The sequence below is a fragment of the Hipposideros armiger genome, unplaced genomic scaffold (genome assembly GCF_001890085.2).
Source record: "Hipposideros armiger isolate ML-2016 unplaced genomic scaffold, ASM189008v1 scaffold_135, whole genome shotgun sequence".
Taxonomy (NCBI): domain Eukaryota; kingdom Metazoa; phylum Chordata; class Mammalia; order Chiroptera; family Hipposideridae; genus Hipposideros; species Hipposideros armiger.
In genome coordinates this window covers 2,957,580-2,982,282 of record NW_017731485.1, presented here as the reverse complement: position 1 = coordinate 2,982,282, position 24,703 = coordinate 2,957,580, and the positions used below count along the sequence as shown (strand labels likewise).

Below are 24,703 nucleotides of genomic sequence, written 5' to 3'. Positions count from 1 at the left end.
CTTTAAAAGTCTAAGAGGGTAGACCAGAGAGTTAGCAGTGACGCTGGGGGGAGATGGTGCAGGTAGTCAGGCTGTGTGGCCCGGGTAGCTGGGCATTTGTAACTGCTGTCGGTGCCGATTGGTTTGTGCTCTTGCTTTACTGGTTACAAATGTATGTAATTGATCATCCCTAGAAATAGGAATAGGGGGATGGGAGACTCCTGCCTTTTGGACTTGATCAACTTCTATATTGATTGTCTTGGTGATAAAATAACCAAGTAATTCTCAGCAGTAAAGGGGAACCTGGCTTGTATGTGCGTGACCTGTAGAAGCCATAGAATCAAAGGCCCAAGAGTTAGAAAGAGCGTGTGATTTTTTTCCGAGTGTATTTGTGTGTGTGTGTGTGTGTGTGTGTGTGTGTGTGTGTGTGTAGGGAGTGTTTTAAAGCTCCATGCTTCTCTTGCAGTTCACTTAGCTTTTGAAAGTACAAGAGGGCATTTATTGGAACTCAGCAGTAAAAGATACACAAGAAATATAGAAACTTCTACCAGTATGCTAATACAGCTTAAAATAGCTTTTGAATATCAAATATGACTTTAACTTGGAAGAATAAGGCTATGTCGATGAGAATGTTCTGGAACATCATCGTGTGGCAGTTCCCCTTAACAATGTAACTGTACAGTGTTAATGTCATTTTCCCTTTGGCTCTGTAGACAGACCACCAGGTTGAATGAACTTCCCATCGGTCACAGATTCAGAGAGAACTGGCACAAAGAAATAAAAGTCTCCATCGACCTGTAGATATAAAGATAGGGCAGCTTTAGATAAATGAATGACAGAAACGGCTCAGAGGTTCCAAATAAAAACTCATTTACATACAAATATTAACACACTTTAGTCTGTAGCGAGCAGCTAGGGCAATGGTCAGGACAGAAATAGAGAAAAGGTCTCCTTGGCAATGCAGCAAATTCCTTTTGGTTGATAGAATATAAAATATGTTAAATGTTAAAGTTCTGAAGGATGTGGTAGGTTGATTGTAGGTTGGTTCCAACTTTCCAACTCCCCCTCCCCCCATCTGCTATCTTTGCAATGTGCTTTGCAGTCAGCCCGTTCCCACACCCCCTCCCCCAGACCCTCCTCTCCGGGGCCCTCCTAGCCCCTTGAATCTGGTCTGCCTTGTGACTTACCTTGTCCAATGGAATATGGTGAAAGTGATGGTGTGTTGGTTCTAACACTGGCTCTCTTGAGACCTTGTAAACCTAAGCTCCCTCTCTTAACATTCTGCACCCACCATGAGAACAAGCCCAGGCTAGCCTGCTGGGTGGGGACTGCTCACAAGGAGCAGAGACAGGTCATCTAAGCCAAGGCTGTCCTAGAGCAACCTGTCCCTAATGGACCCGCCAGTTAATTGCTGATGAATAAATGAGCTCAGCCAAGGTCAGCCAGAGCACAGAGGGGTTGACCAGTTGACTGTAAACTTGTGGGCTAAATCAATGCTTATTGTTTTAAGCCATTTAGCTTGAAGGGTTTGTTAGCCAGCATGATTGTAGCAATAAGTATCTATGACTACTATATTTAGAACTATTTCGAACTCCTGTTTCAAAACAAGCCCAGTTTTTAATTATGAAACTGCCAATCTCTTCCTGCAAAGGAGAGCATTTGCTGAGCAACCATGAACCTTTGAAGTCTCAAAAGAAGCAACATGCACATTTGTGAGAGCGGATGCAAAGACGCTCCTCTTAAGGGGTTTGCTTTCTGACGGGGGAGACCAAGTGACTGCTTAGGTAACACATAAGACCTAAGCATAAGTAGCTAAAATACACACAGGTGTATTCTTTTCTGTCCCGTGTCCTTTTCTTTTGTTAATGGCACCACGATGTGGCTTCAGGGAACCCTCTTTCGCCTTAGATAGAACCTTGGTGAGACTTTTAGTCAAGCTGCCTCTAATCACCCATTGCACTGACTTGCTAATCAAACAAACGCTCTCGCTGTGGAACTTGAATCTTGATCTGTGTAACAGGTGGGGGCTCGGCCCACGCCATGAAGGGGTGTCCCGTATTCAAGTAACAGCCCAGTTCTGTTAAATCTCCCTTCTGGGCGCCTCTGCAATCCACCCCATCCTCTCTGGGTCCCCCTGCAGGTTTGTAATCTATGCCTTTATCATTCGCATTTCACACAGAGCACTGGGAAGGAGTAGGCGGTTCTCAAAAAAAACCATGTGATTTGACGGGTCTGTAGAAAGGAAAGAAGGAGAGTTTTATTAAGGCCCATGGTGTACAGGCCCTGTGCTGGACACTGATGCATAAACTTTCAAGGTAGGAATAAAGAAAGAGAGTGAAGCCTCCTTGAAGCGAACTCCCTCCCCATCCCCGTTGATAGCTACTAAGTAGAAAGCTGTACTGGCTGAATGCGCCCCCCCTTCCCCAGTTCATGGTGAAGCCCTAATCCTCAGGACCTCAGAATGTGATTGTGTTTGGAGAGATGACGTTTAAAGAGGTGATTAAGTTACAATGAGGTTCCCCAGGATGGGCTCTGATTCAATATGCCTGATGTCCTTATAAGAAGAGGAAATTGGGACACACACATGTACCGAGGGATGACCACGTAAAGACACAGGGAGAAGATGGCCGTCTACAAGCCAAGGACAGGGACCTGGGCCACACCCTCCCTTCATGGTCCTCAGAAGAAACCCACCCTGCTGACACCTTGATCTTGGACTTCCCGCCTCCAGAACTGTGAGAAAAGAAATTTCTGTTGTTTAAGCTCCCTTTCCCCCAGTTTTGAGGTATTTTCTTATGGCAGCCCACAAAAATGAATACAAATTCCCAGACTAAAATGCAACCCTGTGTGACTATAAAATAGATTCTCTTTTTACTGTACCATGATAAGGGACAGAAAAAAAGAAAAAAGAAAAAAAAGAAAACCACCCAGGTCCCAGTTGTTATTGAGAAGAAAAATGCAGAGGACAGAGAAAGTTTTAAAAAATGTAATAATTATACATTGATGATTGACATAAAAAGGGAGAACGTTTCTACCTTCCTACCATCAGTGTGACTCCTTCTGTTCTATTCCTGCTTCAAGGAGCACAGCACAACTGCTCCTAATTTACACTTCCTGAGTACTGACTACACACCACACTTTGCTGCTAAGCTTTTTACAAACTTTAATTCAGTAATTACTTGTAACAGCCCTGGGAGTAATCACTGGAAAAGTATTTTCTTCATTTTACTGACAAGGAACCTGAGGCTCAGAGGGAAATAATTTGCCCAGGTTAATGGCGGGATCCAATATTGGGTTGAATGTCTGTCAGTCCCTGATGTAAGAGCCTGTGTTGTTGACCATGGCTGTCCTCTGGCTTAATTTCAACACAGTGCTTGGCATTCTCATTTGCCTGTCTTCCCAGTCTTACGACTGCCCGCTTGAATGGTTTTGATGGTGTTTGATGATCCGCTAAAGGGGTCTGTAAGGAATTTACTCCCTTGTGGTAAGTTCTGCCATGTTGAAACAAAATGGCAGCTCGTAGAGATTTTCCAGTGATCATTATTCATACAGTTTTTATAGAACTTAAGCTTTGGGTGACAATTCAGGTCATACGGTTGCTGTGTATTGATTGGAGTCTTCAATTCACAAAACCGATAATTAGGAAGCAGAAGAGGCATAAGAAGAAAGGAAATGTGTCCAGCTGACAAAGCTCGCTGATTCAAGTGTAGAATTTAAATTCATAGCCCCTGCTTGGACTAGCCAGTATTAACATTTTAAAGAATTTGTTTTTTTAAAACCTTTATACAACCCTCCACTGTTACAATGTAATGCCATCTGGGATTTAGCATTTATAAAATGTGCAGTCGAGAGATGCCAGGAGATTCCTCATGCAAACCAGATGGTACAATAACAGCTCTGTCTGCTTTCCTGGCAGAAAAACATAGGGTTTTGAATGGCTTGAAACTTATGTGAATAAATTAAGCCCAATCAATACTTCAGGGACATTATAATTTCAGTAGTCAACCTACCCACCTAAATACTTTCATAAATGTTTTCATTTGGAGAAGGAAAAAACAAAAGGGCAGACAATGGTTCCTTTGATTGCGTTATACTTGTACTTAATGTTTCTAAGGAAAACAACACCAATGACCTTCGATGTGAGGAAGAAAGTTCCCCCTGATTCCAAGAGTGATATATGGGTTTAAACGAGAAGTGGGGTTGTTGAAATCTCTTTTGAATAGGGAAAATCCACATCAATAGAGTTTTATTACTGTGCTAAAGATGAAGAAAAAAAGCACATCTAAGTGACATTTTCTGAATAATGCATTTGAAAATGTCTTTACCTCAACAGATATGTTGTTCATAAACCCACATTTAACACAGTATTGTGTCGATGCCTTGTTTGGCCCTCGTCTGATTCCTATAAGTTTTCCATGTAACAACAGAACTTTTGCAATCCCCTTTAATTTCCTTTTCTTTCTGTTATGGCTTTTATTTTCATTGAAATGCATAATAAGACACTCATTAGATGAAGTAATCTTGTTAAAAGCAAATGCTTGGCTTGGATCTTTTCTTTTCCCTTATTACGCAAAAATGGGCTTCTACCATACAAGTGAATTTCCTCTGTAATTAGATATGAATAGCTTTGGGGAACAAATACAGTCTGCTTTTGAAAGCCAGATCTCTTGAGGTGCAGGGGGCACCCTCATTAGTGAAAATATGTGTTTCTGGGCTGCACAAGCTGTCGGATTTCTTTCCCAATTAGCAGTGAATGGGTTTCCAGAACAACAACGCCGAAGTTTGGTTTCCACTGTGCTGGCGTTGGTTTTTCTTGCAGTAGAATGGAAGGACCTTTGTCCCTCCTTTTCTTCTCCCTGAGCAAAGGAACACAGAAGACTCTGTTTTCCAGGCAAGGCAGAATCCTGGGTGGACTCTCCATCCAAGCACTGCTTCTGGTTCCGGATGAGTCTTCATGGTAGGTGGCACACCTGTTCAACAACCCAGCTGTCAGGTAGCTGCTCTGAAAGCAAGAGAGACTGAAAAATGATCAACACAGCAAGAGTTGAAAATGCCATTGCTCTGTGGGAGCAGGAGACCCATTGGTGGGAATCTCTCCAAATGCTACCCCTGGAGGATGGTGAGCCCTGGTTTTCCCTGGGTCATTGGCAAAAAGAAGTGGTGTCTGGGCAGAAGGACCTCTCAAAGTGAAATAGTTAAGTGCTTGAGGTACCAGGTAATAAGTTGAGTTTCTAGAGTTTTAGGGGGAAAAGGAGGAAATAAATCCTTCTGCTCTGAACCTAAGGGGCAGCTAGAGGGACACAGAAGTTGCTGGCAGGACGCTTCTCTAAAGTTACACTAATGTCACAGGACTGTAGGGAGGGGTGAGAGGCAGGGTTGGTACAACAGGAAGCTTGAGGAGGACCTTGACTTGCCAAGTCATAAAACAATCCAGGAGGGTTATTGCCACTTAGGCCTGTTCCTCAAAATCTGTCCACTAGTGTGTGTGGCAGATACTCTCTGACCTTCTGAGAGTCTAGCAAGCATACTGTTGGAACGGATTCAAATACTTATTTTCACAAGACCCATACAGTCAAAACATTCAGTCCAAAGCCACAGCTGCCCCACAATTATCCAGACACCTCACAAGGAGTGAGTGTCTACATCATACGCAAATCTGTGTTACTTATTTCCATTAATCTCTGCCTTCACTATCTTCCACCAATTTTCCTTCCTGTGGACTTTGGGGAATAAGAAAAATAGACCAATGGCTGAGCTATAGCTCTCTCTGTGTGTGCGCGCGAACTAAGCCACAATCCCGCTACTTTTTCCAGTTTGTAAAAACCACACTTTCTAGTTGATAAGGAGTTTTATCTCCTTTCGTCTTTTCTGCTGTAAGCGTAGGTGGTGGTGAGGGTCATGAGCAACGTCCCCCAATTTTATCCACAAAGAAATGGATAAATAGCTAGAATAGCTTGCCCCAGATCATATGGACTCCAGGTCTTCCAGCTCCAAGTTCAACCCGTCTTCTAGCTCCAAGTTCAACCCTCTTTCTCAACCTCATCTTGCAGGGGTGGGGCAAGGAGGATTTGCAAGTTCAGAAGGAATTGTTTCTGCTTCCCTCTCCCTGCCCCATCCGTTCTTCTTTCAAGGAAGAAGTTTTCCCAAGGGTACAGGGATCTTTACCACTAAACAAAAAATCTCAGGTGTTTTAACCATTTCACAGGAGCGTTTAAGTCCAAGTTGTAAATACGACTGAAGCCGAGAAACTTCTCCTCCATCTCCAACCTCCTTCCTTCCCTCTGTCATCGCTCTGTCCTCATTCTCATGTGCTTTCATCCTCATCCTCATCATTCTGCTTCTCATCATTATGATCACCACCATCATCTTCATCTGCTTGATTGGCACTTAGACCCTTGTTTGGTTGGCATTTAGCATTCTACCACAAACCCATCTTTGAGAAGCCCCCTCTCAGGTTATATATGATATTCTATTTCAGAGTGAACCCATGAGTGCAACTGAGCCTAAATGGAAGTGGCTCATGCAAGAATGAATTGAGCAACCACATTATTTCATTCTCAAAGTACCCACCATCATGTTGGGATGTTTCACTCTCTCTCCACTAAAAATAAATTTCTTTTGCAGCTAAATAATGTTGCCTTCAGACTGCTTCTACTGATGTCCTCACAGAAACCAGAAAAGGAACAAACGTTGACACTTGGGGCTAATTGCTGTTGTGAGGAAACTGCAGATGAAATTTTGCACTGTTTCCAAGTAGGTGAATAACTTATCTTGGGATAAAGACATGGAAAAAAAATATAAGGAATAAACAGTTACAGGTTTTGAAAATAGAACTTCCTCAATTCAGTGGGCTATTATCCAAGCATATTAAGGATTTTGTAACAATATAGGAAAATGTTTTGGTGGATTAAGGAGAGAAAAGACACAATGTGAAATGGTATGTATTTGATGATGAACACTATATAAAAAAATACCGTGTGTGTGTGTGTGTGTGTGTGTGAGTGTGTGTGTGTGTAGTTGATCAGTTGTGTAAAGTTGATGGGTTTCTAATTTCATTGTAGCGTCCTCAGAGAACATGGTTTGCATGAAACCTATTACTTGGTATTTGTTGAGACCTGCACTGGTTTTATTAGGTGGGCAATTTTTATAAATATTCTCTGTGTGCTTGAAAAGCACATGCATTTTCTGTTGAGGGCAGGGTTCCATCTATGACTGATCAAACTTGTTCATTGTGTTCAAATCTTTTATATTTTACTAATCTCTGGTCTGATTGATATATCACATTAAGGGCTATAGTAAGCCCTCCCAGTGTGGCCTAGAGCCAGATGCGAGTGGCATGGGGTATCTCCCATTTCGTGTTAGAGGCCGGCCTTCCAATCACCTACCCAGAGAATGTACTCATCACAGATTACGAAGAGGCACATAGTTCCGTCCAAGTTCTTTAAGATAAGAACATGACTGGCTTTCTCAAATTCCACTGAGAACGGAATTTGATTCTGTTTTATTACTGCCCTGGTGACCGTCCTCCAAAGGTAACATCAGATGGGTGAGTGTCAAAAGCTGCTCTTCCCTGGCCTGAAAAAAGAAGAGTATGCTAAGAAGTGTGTGCTCTGTGCATGGGATCAGCATCACAGTGGGAATCAGCGTTCTGTTCCTAACTGTGAAAAAGTACTAGGAGTGAAACCAAACCACCGCCAACCTACAGAGCTCTTCCGATGACCACTGGCATCCCTTTGTAAGGAGGATGGCCAGATGTAGGGTTATTTTGTAGCCAGAGGGTAGTTTTATTTTCTATGAAACAAATCTTGAACCTTCCCAGGACTACATTCATTCCCACTTAGCCTCCGACCAGCCCCGGTCATTGTTTTCATGGTGTTTCCTTTGTACTTTTTAGCTGACTTCCATGTCATCACAAAGGAAATTTGCATCGACTGTTTGTGTAGCCGGTGATATGTACAACTTCTGTTATGCAGCTTATGTCTTGTTAACATTTAATAAGTGTAAACACACTGTGGCTACTGCTCTTAAAGCTAATTTAATTAGTCCTTGCTTAGGCAAAAGGCCAGGTATGAAAGTATGGCATATACTTAACCCTTTTTTTCTATGGAAATGCTTAATTTCCTCGGGCTTTCAAAAGCTAGATCTGTTTTTCCCCAAATTGAGTTAACGTGCTGTTGACCCCAACTCCATGGGGCTTGAGTAAGTTGAAAATCTGTGGAGGTAAATCTGTGGTGACTGAGGAGAAAGCTGGGCCCTCAAATTTCTTCTGACGGAGAGAGAGGTTTCTTCTGTACCCCACGCCCTCCCAGCCTGGGGCTCAGCATCACTGTAACTTGGTGGCTCCCCTCAGCCACAGCCACTCGGTTCCCAGGGCCGCGGCATTCTGCAATGGCAGGACCTCTCAATTCTCACAGGGATAAGCGCTGGGTTGTGGGCATTCCCTTCAAAGTCAGTTCCTGGCCATCTGGGCAAGAGGTGTTTCTAATAAGAAAGGTGGGACTCAGGTTTGGTGTTTTTTTTGCTAAGTGTCTAAATAGTAAGCCAGGCTGTTTATACAGAAACATTTCCATAAAGAAATGGTTTTACCCAGGCTGTCTTACTCAGAGATACCTCAGCAAGCCAAGATGAGCCTGAACTTGGTGCTTAGAATATGAGTTTGTGTCTGTATCGTATCACGTATGCTTGGTTAGTAAACATTTGCCACTGAGTAGTCGCAGAGTACTGGGCAAGGAGATAGCATTAAAATGTGTTTGGTGAGATCACTTAATGGTTTCTTCACAGTGGAGGGAGGGACTGAAAGAATGACAGCAAAAAGAGTAAGGAACCTAGAACGTAGCTGGATCTGCTGCACACACAATACGCAGTAGCCAATGTTACTTTAAACTGAAATGCAAGAGAATGGTGTGATATCCTATGTATACAGGTCTTTGAAAATACTGTGGCATAAGCCCAGGAAAAATGGATAGATTTGCAAATCGTGTTCCAACGGGCCCTTGTGGAAGTAAAAGAATCAGCATAGGGACTTTTGTTCAGACGGTCAAAGTGTGATATGTGTTGACATGGAGCCTTTCTTATTGAGTGAAAATAGAAAGTTAAGAAGGGGTTTTAGTAACTTATTCAATGCCCACTTCTTGCCACCATTTTGAAATTGTGAAATGGGCATAGTGAGTTCAGGAGGCACACCTGATTACCTTCATGGGAGATGGAGCCACATTTGTGTCCAGGGTGGGACCGCGTCTGTAGGGCAACATAACGTTTTCTCTTAAAGGAAAAGGCTTATAGATGTTACCTCTTTACTTTGTATTTAAAGTTGCACGTGTTCACCTACCAGTGTTTACGAAATCCTATATTTGGGATGCTTTTTTTATTTTTTTGCTATAAAATGGTATCATATGTGGAAAAAAAGAATCTCCCACTGTGATTGTGGATTTGCTCTGACTCTTTAAACTCCGTTAATTTTTGTTTTCTCTGTTTTGAGGCTATGTTATTAAGTACATTCACATTTTTTATTATGATTATCCTATTTTCTTGATGAATTTTTCTTTTAATCGTTGTGCGTTATCTCCCTTTAGCCCTACTAATTTTTGGGGGGTTTAAACTATATTTGTCTGATATACCAATTTTTCATTAGTATTTGCTTGATATAACTTCTATTTTTTTTTGCTTTCAATCTTTCTGCTATTTTATATTTTAGATGTATCTATTGTAAATAAGATACAGCTGAATCTTCTAATTGGTGAATTTGGTCCATTTACATTTTCTTTAATACAGATGGATTTGGACCATATTTTTTACTTATATATTGTATTCTTTATTTACATCAATTTTTCTATGCTTTTCCTCCTTTCTGGAAGGTGGAAGTTTAAGTTATTGATTTGAGATCCTTCTTTTCTAATACAGGCATGACAAACTGCAAAATTTCCCCCAAACTCTGTTTTAGTTGCATCCTATAAATTTTGATATTTTATGTTTTCATTTTCATTCAGTTCTCCATATATGTGACAAAGGATTTTGTCTCCAGAATATATAAAGAACTCTTATAACTCAATAGTAAGAAGACACACAACCCAATGAAAAAGTGGGCAAAGAATTTAAATATAAGATGTAAGAATGGCTAATAAGCACTTGAAAACATGCTCACCATCATTAGTCATTAGGGAAATGCAAATTTAAACCACATTGATACTATCTCACACCTACAAGGATGGCCATCAACAAAAAGAGAGACAATATAACAAGAGCTGTAATGATTTGGAGAAATTTGAACCTTCACGTGTTGTTGGTGAGAATGTGAAATGGTTGTCACTTTGAAAGACAGTTTGGCAATTTATTAAAAAGTTAAATATAAATTGCCATACAACCCAGCAATTCCACTCTTTGGACATGAAAATACATGTCCACACAAAGACTTGTATGTAAATGTTCATAGCAGCATTATTCATAAAACCAAAAAGTGGAAACAATCCAAGCATCCATCAACTGTTGAATGAATAAGTGTGTTAGTTTAATAGAATGTTACTCAGCAATACATAGAAAGTACTGTAACATGGATGAACCTCAAAAAATTATGTGAAGCTAAAAAAAAAAGCTAGACACAAAATATTATGTATATTGTATGATTCCATTTATATGAAATGCCCGTGAAAAGCAAGACTGTGGAGATAGAAAACAGACTAGTGGTTTCCAGAGTTGGGAGTAAAAATGGGGATTGACCACAAATGAGCATGAGGGATATTTTGAGGGTGATAGATATGTCCTAAAATTGGATTATGGTGGTGATCACGCAGCGCTATACATTTACTAATGATCATTGAATTATATACTTGAAATGGGTGAATTTCATCATATATAAATTAAACCTCAGTAAAACAGTTTTAAAAATAGACCTCCCCAGGGAACTAGACTAGTTCTGAATTTTTTGGAAATTATTTTCTACGTTCTGAGCCTAGATAACTAATATTACTAACAGTCAAGAATTGTTCACGGACATAAAAAAACTAAACTCTCGAAACTCTCAAGATGGACACAGCAGTCCTCATATTCAATGTCATGGCCCTTCTGGAAAGAAAAGGGCCAAGTTCAGTACTGTAAATTTTTCTGGCTGCGTTCCATGGAAGGGAGAATGCAATGAGCTTTGCCCTGGGTGACACTCTTTTTTTGTCACTGATTAACCAGCTCTGTAGGAAGGCTGCCCCAGTGACACCCTGCTCGGCCTGGGGAGTGATACCTGGCCAAGCGTTGGTGAGCCGAAAAAATGTCCACTCGCTACCACCAAGCTGCCAGCGATAGCTACCTGGAACTTCTGAAGGAGGCTACCAAGAGAGACCTGAACCTTTCTGATGACGATGGCATGACTCCCACGCTGCTGGCAGCCTACCATGGGAACTTGGAAGCCCTAGAAATAATCTGCAGCAGAGGGTAAGTTCACCCTGATGGTTTCGACTGGAAACCGCAGTCGCATTTGGCAGATAGCAGCAAGAGGCAGGGAAGTCAGTGGGAATACGTTGCCCTTTCTAGAGAAAGGGAGACAGCTACCTAGAGATGCTCCCTTGGCACGGAGAACCTTTGTGAGTCACACAGAGGACAGACCCCAAACGCCAAGGCATGTTATCTGCCTCGTGGGGGAGGATATGTTCATAATGTGCCTTGAAAAATACTTTCCATGAAATTTGAATCAGACCATTGTTCTACTTGGTTGGGATGTCAACCTTGATTGGAACGAACGACGTGTTTTCATTTTATTTTTTCATTGATGCCATTAAAATTCCACAGCCTTTTATTATTAATAATAATCCTAGTGCAAGTTCCTGATTCCTAGATGCAGCTGCTGGCTTTACAAGCTATAAAAGGGACCTTCAGGTAACTTCTTTACCTCTCTGGCTGTCAGACACATACAGGCACACACACTCCCCCCACCCCCTGCCCCCCACACAAATTCTAATGCAGGAGCTATTAGAGTTGGTTCTTTTCTTCTGCTTGTTACCAGAGGGGCTAGGCAATGTTGGCAACTATAATATAACTCAAGAGGGGTAAAGAAAGAAAAAAAAGTAAATAAAGGAGCCAAGTGAATTTATTTCAATTCAATACATATTTATTTATACATATCTGCAATGTCCCCGCCATTTTGCTATCCACTGGGGATGCTGCAGTCAACAGGAAGGACATGATTATTGTCCTCATGGTGATCAGATTTGCGAGAGGAAGACAAAATTAAATCGTGTATGGTATGTGTTACAAGTAGGGAACAGAGGGCACTGGATAGATAACATAGGCATCTCTCCTAATCTGGGAGGTGAGGGAAGGCTTCCTGGAGCACGTAAGCTGGGGTTTGAATGATGAGAGGACTTGGCCAGATGAAGATGGAGGGAACAGTCTTTCCGAGTGAGAGCCCTGTGCATTCTGGGAACTGAGGCAGTTGAATATGGCTGGACATGGCTTGGGTGCGGGGAGGCCACGATGTAAGAGACCAGACCAGGTCACAAGAGCCTTGTAACTCTGTTAAGGAGCTGAACTTTATCCAAGGGGCACGGGAAGTCATTGTCATGGGTTTGCACAGGCGAGCCACCTGGTAGATTTGTGTTTGCAATATTTGCTCAGGCTGCTGTATAGCAGGCGGAGAGAAAGCCTGGGGCTGTTTGAATGGTCGAAACGAGAAATGAACTGGACAAGGGTAGGGCAGAGGGAATGGGGAGATGTGGACAGGGTTGAGTGGCAGTTTGGGTGTAGAATTGATTATGATTGACTGGATGTTGGGGTGGGCGGCTGGATAAAGGAAGAGGAGGGGCAAGGCTATCGTTTCTGGCTTCGGCAGCTTGTGGGTGTTGGCACATTTTATTGAAGTTGTGGTGGGGGGAGATTTAGGAAGAGTTTGAAGAAGCAGAGGTGGTAGAGAGAGTTTCTGAGTTGAGGCTGAATGAGGCAGTGAGTGGAGTCAGTGTTCTCCACTCCTTTTGTCTGATTTGACTTCCTTTCCCCAAACACCACGCCCTGTCCCCAGCACATCTGTCAGCCTTCTCCAGGTTGTCACACTGTGCCATCTGTCGTCTTCTCCCGAACTTTCTTTATCTACTCAAAGTGTAACACCTGTGTACCAAGGGCAAAACATCAGTTACTTCAAAACCATTGAAAGCCCTTGTTTCCTTTGGTGTCCAATTGTTTTTTGCTTAGTTGTTTGTTTGTTTTTGATGTTCAATTTATATGACAACTCCTAGATTCATTCTCTCTCTCTCTCCTCTCTCTCTCTCTCTCTCTCTCTCTCTCTCTCTCTCTCTCTCTCGCTCTCTCTCTCTCTCTCTCTGTCCTTTGTATGTCTGAAACATTATCTTACACTTACTATTCTGCTGGTCTTTATTTATGACAAATTTAACATAAGCTGAACCCAGAAAATTAAACCATATATATGCACACAAATTATAAAGGAAAAATATCCTATAATGCCATACTGTTAGCAGTTGTATGTTTTACATATAATATATACAGTGTGTATAAATATATATACATACATGTATATATATTGTGTGTTTAAATACACAAATAGCATCTAAGTAGGCATTTTTGGTAGCATGCTTTTTTTTAACCTCTCAATACATAATGAAAATCCATGTTCATATATATATATATATATACATATATATATATATATATATATAATCTTTTATAATTGAATTTTCAGGGACTTCTTATTCTGGTCAAAAGTATACTTTTTAGTGACTCTCTTTTGGACAAATAGTATTTTTTCCCATTATTTAAACAGTGCTGTGATGAGTATCTTTATACATAAATCCTTGCTCACACTTTCTTGAGGATAAATTCTCCAAAGTGAAATTTCTGGATCAGTTGGCATGTATGTGCACGATTTAAAGATTTTTGTGTGTGTTGACAATTTTTTCTTCAGAAATTGAGTATCTATTTCTGTCATTATTATAGGTCCAAAATGATGTATCAATGTGGCTTTAATGTTCTTTTCTTTGGTTACTGGTGAAGCTGAAAATTCTTTTTATGTTTAGTGGCCATCATATTTCTACTTTTGTGAACTGTGTATTTATAACCTTGTCCCACTTTTTTATTGGAGTCTTCAACATTTTTCACTGATTCACCAAAAAAAAATGCTTTTTACAGTTATGGTACCAGTCTTTTGTCATATTACAAATATTTTCACAATGCCTATTTTTGACAATAGGTATTTTAAATATAAATGAAAATATAAATATATTTAAGTATATATTTTAAGTACGTATTTACATACTTAAGCCTGTTAATTTTACTATATAATTCTAACTTTGAGGTCGTGCCTAAATATTGACTGAAATTTTCTTTAGCATTTTTTCAGTCTCATTTGCTTTATTTATTTTATTAAGTATGTATTTTGAGTACTTAATTCATATATTATTTACTTTTTTATTTTTTATACATTTTTTTTATTGGGGAACAGTGTTGTGGAGGGCGCAGCTCAGCAGCACATGTGGAAATCAAACCAGCAACCTTGGTGTTGTGAGCACTGCGCTCGAACCACCTGAGCTAACTGGCTGCCCCATGTATCATTTATTTTGATTTAAGGTTTGAGGTTATGATCTAACTATACCTTCCCCAAGTGGTTAGTCATTTATCCCAACACGATTTGTTATATAGCTCGCCCTTTTCCCATTTGTTTATTTGACATGGTAAAGTAATTTCAATACAATATCAAAATCCTGTCCATTAAGATGTATGCATTAAACACTGATAGGCACAAAAATTCTTCTAACCTTACCTTTTCTAGTCTTTCCCTATCAACTCTTCTCTGCTGATCAATTCTAGTACATCTCAAGTTTTCTTTCCTTCTCTCCAGAAGCATTTATGATCGGTTGTGTTAAGTGGGCCTGGTACAGGCTGAAAAGACAAAATGTCTCATGAGGGTTTTTATAGGTCACCTTTCATTTTGACCATAGCCAATCCTTAGGAATCTGTGTGATATCAAATTCCCAATTAGATTTAAGGAGGCTGAAAAGGAAAACCAATTAAAAAATTTAGAAGTTAATCAGTCATTGAGGTCTATTCCATCCTGATGATTTCAGTGTTTATCTGTCATTAACTACCTGATTTAGAACATGGATCATGTGGTAACCAGTAATATCTGAACTCTGGCTTTGTTAAAAACTGCTTTTCTTTCTTTTTTCAATGTAAAGGTGGACAGCAACAATTACATGTGTTATTCTCCACTGGGAAGATGGCCCCAATTACACAAAATTTCATTTTGCCTTTAAACTGTGCATGAATTTTTTTAGTTTTGTTTCATTTTCTAAAATGGAAATACATTTCCTTCCTCCCTGATTTTTAAAGGACTACATACTTATTTTAACTTTTTACATCTTATTCGAAAGATATATTTAATAAAATGAAAATCACGTCAATTCTCACAGTCATTAATATTTGGTTATATATCCTTCCAGGCTTTTCCCTTTGAGAACATGCACACACATGTATCTTTTTCCCCTTTAAAAGGGCAATCATATTATACAAGCTCTTCTGAAACCTGCTTCTGATTATTCGACAATATATCATGAATCATTTGCACTTAAAAGTAGAGACCTATGCCACTAATTTTAATGGCTATGTTGTATTCTATTTTATGGTTTCATCATAATTTATTTAATCTGTTGTTTGTTCATGATGTTTAATTTGAATTCAGTCTATGTTATAAATAGATTGGGACAAACATCCTTGATCATTCATCTTTACACAAGGGTCTGATGTTTCTTTAGGATAAATTCCTAAAGGCAGAATTGTTGATTCCAGAGGGTGCCATGATTTCAAGGTTTTTGGTACACGTTGTGCCAGGAAACTTGAACCACTGTACGCTTCCTCCAGCATTGTTTATTTCCCCACATTCCTGCCAAAACCAAGTATTACTATTCTTTTTAATCATTGCCTATCTGATAGGCAAATGCATGATAGTGCATCGCTTTCATTTGTATTTATTTTATTATTCACGAGCCTAAATATTCCTTCTTATGTGGAAACACATTTTTGAAAGAATGATTTTTTTTTCCTGAGAACAACTTCTCACACACAAAAATCAATTTCAAAAGGAGAAATTGAAATGGATATGAGCAAATTGCCTATTTAGTAACAATGAGAGCAATCCAGCTTTAAAAATGATTGTCGAGATGTACTGGTCTACCAAAAAGCAAGGGTAAAATATGGTTATTTAAAAGTCTTTTCAGTGAGTTTCTCTTTTGGGGAAAAAAAAGGGGGATGGGGATAGGAAAAATAATTAACACTAGAGTGAATTGATCCCCAGGAAGCTATATAAGATCAATATTGTACTCCGAGGATCAATGAGGTGTGACTGTTTTGTGAATGCCTATACAGGTTATGTGTAATGGTTCTATCAAGAAATGTGAAAGACACCAAGGATTAAAAACCAAAGATTGAATTTGGAAGGACCCCATGAAACCTGGCAATAGAAAATTCTTTGATCTAAGTTGGAAAGTTGCCTATAAATAGAATTTTTGCAAGTGGACTTGCAAGTGGACATAGCTTAAATGCACGAGGGAAACTCATGAGTCATCTTACTGACAGTTTCATATGCACATATGGAATTTTGCATTTGAAATTCTTTTAAAAGAAGACCCATCTTTGGGGTTATCTCAGGTTTTCTTCATGGTCTGCTTCCTATCTTGAAAGGGTCATATAAGATCTCTGGAGATGGGAAAATTCTACTGCTCTACAGCCTGAAGTGTGTAGATTTAACTCCAATTTCTCAGTACGCTGTACCATCCCCACCATAGCTCTCCCCTCTCAATAATTTCTCTTTTAACTTACCCAATCCAAGAATAATTTCAGGCAAATTTAATCAGTATGTTTTTGTTTATGTTTATAGTAATGTCTTGGATGCTTTACAATCCTTCTTTGTTGTCTTTTGAATATGGTGTTTGGTTAAAATAAATAAAGTGAAACTCCATCTTTGGGGGTGAGACACTGTGCTCCCCCAAGATACACAACCGCATTAAGGTTGAAAGAGGTTTCCTTTGATCCGAGACAATTAAGTCAGGCTAACAGACGAGAGCTCTCTTGAAAGTGGCCACCCAACACAACTGTGTTATTTGATATTTGCTTTCTTTAGATTCAGTTTCATTCTCATCCCTTCCTCTTGGCACTTTTATTTCCTTTGCCCCATCTCCATGCACTCTGGTCATGCTAAAGTAATTTCCTGGTTCCCCAAATATGCCATGGAATGTCACCCACATGTGCATCAGCTCACGCTGTTCTCTCTGCTCAGAGGAGGTTGCCAACTGCCAGCTTATGCGCTGCCTCTAGCCCACGGATGTTTCATTTGGGCTTCGCTGTATTTTTCTTTTAAATTTGAGCCAACATTTCAATATCAAAAAGTTTCACATGAAATCCTGGATGTCTGGCTTTGTTTGAAAAAAATGGGAGCGCTGGTCCTGTGTTGTGTCCGCTGTTGTTCCAGGTAGCAATCTGCCACAGCTGAGCCACAGCCAGTCTTTCCAAATGAAGCTTGCCCTTTAACTGTGACCCTCTCAGTCACTTGCATTGCCTGCCCGGCTTCCTTAGGTTGAGTTTGAGGCTTCTGCTAGGAGGTACAGATAATGCAAAGGGCAAAAAGACACAGGCTTTGCCCTCTGAGGCCTAGTATCTAATTATGGAGACAGCGCATAAATATTTGACAAATTAAGAAAGACTGCAGGTGTCAGAAAGTCACAAGGGCTTTTTGGAGTGCTGCAGGAATTTACTAGGTGGGTGTGAGAAAAAAGAAATATACGAGGTCAGACAGTTAAGTTCGCAAACTCATCCTAGAAAAAGCCCTACGTACTTCACTACTGGATATCACTGCAGGTCACCTTCGAAGTCCTCCCCTTGGGAAGCTATGCACCAATGCCAGCACCTAGTCCACCCTTCAAAGCAATGTTGGAACTCTTTTTCTGGAGTGTCCATCAGAGCTGTCGTCGCATTACCCTTGATGTCCTGAATGTCATCAAAATGTCTTCCTTTCAGTATTTCCTTTATTCTTGGGTAAAGAAAGAAGTCACTGGGGGCCAGATCAGGTGAGTAGGGAGGGTGTTCCAATACAGTGATTTGTTTCCTGGCTAAAAACTCCCTCACAGACAGTGCCATGGGAGCTGGTGCATTGTCGTGATGCAAGAGCCATGAATTGGTGAAAAGTTCAGGCCGTCTAACTGTTTCACGCCGCCTTTTCAGCACTTCCAAATAGTAAACTCGGTGAACTGTTTGTCCAGTTGGTACAAATCCCTAATGAATAATCCCTCTGATATCAAAAAAGGTTAGCAACATCGTTGGAATAAGTTCGCAAATTTGTCAGATCCTGTATGAAATTAAGGACTATGAGTTTAGAGAGAAAGATGATAATATTAGGTTGTCAGAGAAGTCATGACGTATTTTTGCAACAAAAAACATAGGAAAAAAACATCATGACTTCCGACAACCCAATAGGGAATGTTTATTGAATTTTCACTATGTAAAATTCAATTCACTTTTCTCCTGCTTCATGTCTGTGAGCTTATTCGTATCGCAATTCTATGAGTAGCTAATATCCTCAATTTGCAGATGAGGATTCTGAGTCTTAGAAAAGTTAGGCTTGGGGCCTCATACCTGGGGAAGTGGAAACGCTGAGGGTGTAACCGGAAGACTGTATTGTGTTGGAGACCATTGGCCTTGGAGACAGGCCTGACCCAGTGTGATGAAGCCTCTGTGCCTCTAGGCAAATCAGTTACGTTGCTCCTCTGACAATTATTCTCACCTTCCTTCTCTGAGAAGGAGGTTGTGATGGTTGTTGGAGGGGGTGACAATGAATGTGTAAATGCTTCATAAAGGAAGAGCATGAAGAGGCCAGAGGCTCCCGTGGAGGGGTTACAAATCTGATTCAGCCAGTGGGTGGACAGTGGGTGGACCACCTTAACTAGCCTAACTCTTCTCAACCTGCAGTGAGCCTGCCAATCCCTGAGGCTCTTGTTAAACTTCAGATTCTAACTCAGGAAGTCCGGGCGAGGGTCCTTTAGTACCTGTACGATCATTGTTCTCAGCAGTGGCTTGGGGCCAGAGCCATGCAGTTAAGTATAAGTTGTTACTTCACTTTCCATTTATGCCTATTTGTAACTCAAGACCTGGTTGGGGGTGGGGGCTCCGGGGAAGGGTTCCAATAGGCATTCATTCATTCCACAAATCTTTATTGAGCACCTACCATGCCCCTGTTCCTGTGCCAGGAATGGGTCTCTGGCTTTAATACCATCCAATGGTGCCCCCGATTCCACCTCCAATCACTGCAGAACTAATCTCAGATAGGACACTAACTATTATACATGGAAGTAAGCCAAGGAATCAGTAGAGACCTTCTACCCTTTGTATAAGTAATGACTGTAGCAGACACTGTTTGCCACCTACCCGGCATCCATTCCTCTTTCCTTTCTTGCTGACGGGGACCCAGTTTTGTTCAGTTGTTTATTTGCCTGCAGGTGACTCAGGGGAGGGTAGCAGTGGTTTGCTAGAACCGGCTCTTACTAGCTCAAGAGAGAATGACTGCTGGATTTTCAGGACGTTGGAGAGCCAAACACAGCCATTATTAAAAATAAAGTTATATAAACTTATAATTTGATAAATTATATTTAAAAATACTCAAAACTCATCACTTCCTAATTACTGTACTATTATCTATGCTCGTTAGATTATGCATGTCTATTATATCTACACGTATGTGGTGGGAATAATTTATAATGGTGTGCCACGGCTCATGCCCTCCAAGCTCCAAGTCCAGTAATGTCACCTTAGTAACTTGAAACTTGCCATGATAGGTATATTTATATCATGGAAATTGGCAGGCGCTGTAAATCAGGGCTTTGATTTGCTTTCCTGGGGGATCAGTTGTTAAACTTTTACCAGTACACCAATCCTATTGGTACCGTCAGTAAAAAATTCCAGTTAATCTGCATTAAACATCATAGCTCTTGATTCCTCCTCTTAGGCACATGACCCCAATACCGGACAATGAGACATGGCAGTTACTCTTTGGGGAACTTTCTTGGAAATCTTTTCTTGCTTTGAAAAACGAGACCCAGGGTAGAGATGGGTTCTGTCTGTTTCTGACTATTGGATGTCTGGCTTTGACTTACCGTATTTGCCAGCGTATAAGACGATTTTTTGGCCCTGAAAAATATGCCTCCAAGTGGGGGGTCGTCTTATACGCCAGGTACACTTCAGATAGACTGCCCATAGTGCTTGCCCCGTGCCATAGTGGCCTCCCGATGCCCGCCCACTTCATTCCACATACCGTTCAGGCATCAGCAGCGCTGCTGGGTGTATGCTCGGCTGTTATGCGATTTTGCTGTTATGCGATTTTACCACACTCGCAAAATCGCACACAGCCGACCATACACCCAGTATGATAGCGCAAAATCGCGAATCGCGATTTATGTATATGTTTGATTACATACAGCCTTGTGACAGTTTTCCTGCATGTCATAAGCATTTGAATATAAATATAAATGTTGAAATCAAATCTGATATTGTTTTACCTTTTATTTGGTGTGTGGAAGGTGTGCGGAAGAGGGGGTAGTCTTATACGGCGAGTATATAACAAACTCTGTATTTTGAGTGGAAATGTTAGGGGGTCGTCTTATACGCCCAGTCGTCTTATACGCCGGCAAATACGGTATCTGGACTTTGAGAAGTTACTACAATGCCAAGGCAGACTTAACATGCATTTTGTTCTTTCTTTATTTTTATTTTTTTTGGATCTCACGTTCAGAGGAAAAAAAAAATTAGCATGTCTCTTTGATATGTTCTCTTCCAGGGGCGATCCAGACAGATGTGACATCTGGGGAAATACTCCGCTACATCACGCGGCCTCCAATGGCCACACCCACTGCGTCTCCTTCCTGGTCAACTTCGGGGCCAACATCTTTGCCCTGGACAACGACCTACGGTCTCCTTTGGATGCTGCCGCCAGCAGAGAGCAGAACGAATGTGTTGCTCTCCTGGATAAGGCCGCCACCGCCCAGAACATCATGAACCCCAAGAAGGTCAGCAGGCTGAAGGAGCAGGCTCAGAAGAATGCCAGACGGCAGATCAAGGAGTGTGAGAGGCTCCAGGAGAAGCACCAGCACAAGATGGCACGGACCTACAGCAAGGAGGACGCTGGGACTCTTTCTTCTGCCAAGGGTCCTTTCCCCGGGTCGTCCCTTTCCAACGCTTCTGCCACCAGCATACGTGGGTCGCTGTCAAAGGGCATTAAAGACACCTTCAAGATCAAGTTCAAGAAGAATAAAGACACAGCAGAGCATGTAGAGAAGGAGAGCAGGGGTGGGCAGAGGAACGTGATGGAAGTGTTCAAAGAGGAAGAGGAGGAGGAGGAAGACGTGCTCTCAGGGGACATCAAAGAGAAGCTCCAGCTCTCTGGCCAGGAGGAGGACAGCGGTGCCCAGCACGAATCCATTCTCAAACGCCCGGGTCTAGGCAACATCGTGTTCAGAAGGAACAGAATGTCGAGCTCTGAATACATCCCAGACAGCAAGAGGGAGCTGGGGCTTAAAATGTCCAGTGAATTGCTTCAGAGGCAAGGAGTGGCTCAGGCTGACGACACCGAGGCCGACGAAGAAGGAGAGGACGTGGTCCATCAAGCCGGCCTGCCCTGGGATGAGGATGCAGTGCAGTGGGAGGAGGATGCCGTGGACGCCACACCCCTCGAAGTGTTCCTGCAGTCCCATCACCTGGAAGAATTCCTCCCCTTCTTCATGAGAGAGAAGATGGACCTGGAAGCCCTGATGCTTTGCTCGGACGAGGACCTTCAGAGCATACAAATGCAGCTGGGCCCCAGGAAGAAAGTTCTCAACGCCACAAGCAGAAGGAAGCAGGCGCTCCTACAGCCTGGGCCACTGGTCGACACCAGCCTCTGAGGTTGTGTTGGGTCAGCAGGGGGAGCTGGCAGCAGTGGGGTGAAGCCATTCCCCCTGTCGGAAGCACTCCAGGCAATGCCTGCTGTCTACCGGATGCCAGGCCACCGGGAGTGGTGTCCAGGGTTTTGGAGAGGCCCACTTATGAAAGAGGCCCAAGCTCTACTTGGAGAAAGTCTCTATACCTATTTAAGTAACCCCCCAGTGAGAAACTCAAGGAAACCTGGGCATTAAAAAAAAAATGGAGTTCCTCTTCAATGATCCTTTTAATGTTTTTGAATATAGAAAGGGTTAAGTGGATGACAGAGAAAGGAAAAAAAAACTCTCTTTGCTTTTCCAACTCTGGATTTAAGATGATCACCTCTCATCACACTGCTGCTTACTCCCTGATTCTCGTGGCCTGGGGATTCTAATTCCAGTTCTGTCCTTAGCTCTATACCCTGTCTGTTGGTGGAGAGGAGAGTTCCTCCACTGGCCCGAGACTTGGTGCCCAACTTAAAAGTGTCTAAACCTTTAACAGATGTTTACATGTTCACGGTAGTCACGGTAATGGAAATGGGTCCATAATACCCCTGCCTGAGAACAGAGTGGCAGGTAGGGAGAGAGAAGAGAGATGGAACACAGGGCACCTGCTTTGGACTGAATTATGTTGCCCCCAAATTCATATACCGAAGCCCTAACTCCCAATGTGACTGTATTTGGAGGTAAGAGCTGTATTAAAGAGGCAATGAGGTTAAGTGAGGTCATGAGAATGTGGCCCTAATCCCACCTGACTGTGGTCCTTATAAGAGGACGCAACACCAGGGATGCATATGCACAGAGAAAAGGCCATGTCAGGACACAGAATGAAGGTGGCCAGCTGTCAGCCAAGGAGAGAGGCCTCAGGGGAAACCAGACCTGCCAACACCTTGATCTTGGACTTCCAGCCTTCAGAGCTGTAAAGAAAATAAATGTCTGTTGTTTAAGCCACCCAGTCTGTGGTGTTTTGTTATGGAAGCCCGAGCAGACTGATTGAGTGCCTACGCAGGGAGGTCGGGGAGGAGGTAAAGAAGAACAGAGAGAGGAAAAAAAAAGTGGCATATTTGATTATTTTTCTAAGGGTAAGTGCCTCCCGAAACTTAAAAAAGAAAGAAAAATGGAGGTTCTTTGTAAGGCAACTTTGATTGTAAAAGTTAATGTTATATTTTCATGCTCATTATGTACCTGTCTTTTATTAACTGTTGTCTGCCACCATTGCTGTATGTCTGAACACATGTGGGTTCTACAGTATAAATCGGCAACACTGCTGCTGACAGTTGTTGTTTTTTTAATTTTATTTTATTGGGGAGCAGACATGGTCATTGGTGACACATTGCTTTCATGCTACCATGGCATAGTTGACTCTTTTAAGGAGGGCGCAGCTCACAGTGGCCCATGCAGGGATCGAACCAGCAACCTTGGTGTTATCAGCACCACGCTGTAACCAACTGAGCTAACCGGTCACCCCAGCTGCTGACAGTTTTTGAGTGGCAATCCCAGATTCAAATAAAAACTCTACTGGATAGCTAAGCTTCACTGGGTTTTAATGGCCAGACTTATATCAAGTGGAATTCACCATTGATTAATCAGTGTATAATGTCCATACAGCTGTTTCTCTTTAGCATCACGCTCCCTGATTCACATCTGTGTCATTGCAACAGGCACCATGGAGGACGTAAGCTTAGGGGGAAACAGACGCTCCAATCTGATAAGCGGTTGGTTCATTCTGTCTCAACAGTTGGATCCAGAAAAGTTGTCCATCATCAAATGAATACGTTGCCCTAAAGGACAGTTATGTTTACAGATTTTACTTTTGGTTGTTCTGGAATCAACTGGAGTTGTATTTGCTTTCAGTAATGTACACGAAAGCAGTTGGCACGTAGAATGCCCTCAAAGAGCTTGTAGTGACTGAGCCTATTAGCGCTTCATTATTGTAGGTGCCAGGGGCCTCTCACCACGTATTCCCCAGAATTGGCCTGATGGGACGCGCGTTGCTAGGATATAGGAGAAGGATAAGCCACGAGGGAAGTACTGTTGTTGACAAAAGGATGCTTTCCGGTAGAGCTGTGTAAATCACTGTCAGAGGTAAAAGTAATACAGAAAATCTGTATTTTAGCAAACAAGAGGCAGTGTGAGGGGGTGCAAAAGATGTTGAGCCTGGAACCCATACTCCTACTTGAAGGATACAATACAGTGTTACGGAAATGGAAAAGGAGCTCTTTGAGAGAACAAAAAAACAGCAGGCCAGTGGACACGTTCTTCGCGGCACTCAGTGTTCCCAGGTTTAGTTTTGACTGCTTTGTGGGAGGTGACCGTTTCTAGCTGGAATTTCCCATGCTGCCCTACCGGAGGGGTAGCGACTGGCTCAGAAAATATGGGAAGGGGATGGTATGTTTGCCCCAGGCAAACCTGGGAATTCTCACCGTGATCAACCTCTTGACCTTCATGTCAATTCTGGGAAGAGATAAAGGCACGTGACTGGGAAGGACATGTGATTTTTAACACCTCACGTAAAAATCCCATCAAGCTACTGGGTTCAAAAGAAGGGACCAAACATAACTGCAGCGTATAACGTAATCACAGCAAATAATGTAAACCTCTGTGAGGCAGGAATGGGTTATTAGAAGTTAAGTTGTATGTTTTTGAACAGTTGCATTTTATTTTAATTAAGGTAACCCAGCTTGTAGATGCCATCGGCTTACCTATTATTCCCTGAACATCTCCTTTTTGTCCCAATTAAAGGGTAAATACTGTATCTTTGCGATGGACACAAAGATTGGCTCAAAATGTATTAACAAAAC

General features: G+C 41.8%; 1 protein-coding gene across 1 annotated transcript; it reads left to right on the top strand.

The window, feature by feature from the left end:
• Positions 1-11,214: 11,214 nt before the first annotated feature.
• On the top strand, positions 11,215-23,194 carry ANKS4B (ankyrin repeat and sterile alpha motif domain containing 4B). The gene is made up of 2 exons (XM_019649931.1): positions 11,215-11,397; positions 20,786-23,194. Exons 1-2 carry the CDS (start codon positions 11,234-11,236, stop codon positions 21,885-21,887), a joined length of 1,266 nt encoding a protein of 421 aa, XP_019505476.1. The 5' UTR covers positions 11,215-11,233; the 3' UTR covers positions 21,888-23,194.
• Positions 23,195-24,703: the final 1,509 nt, after the last annotated feature.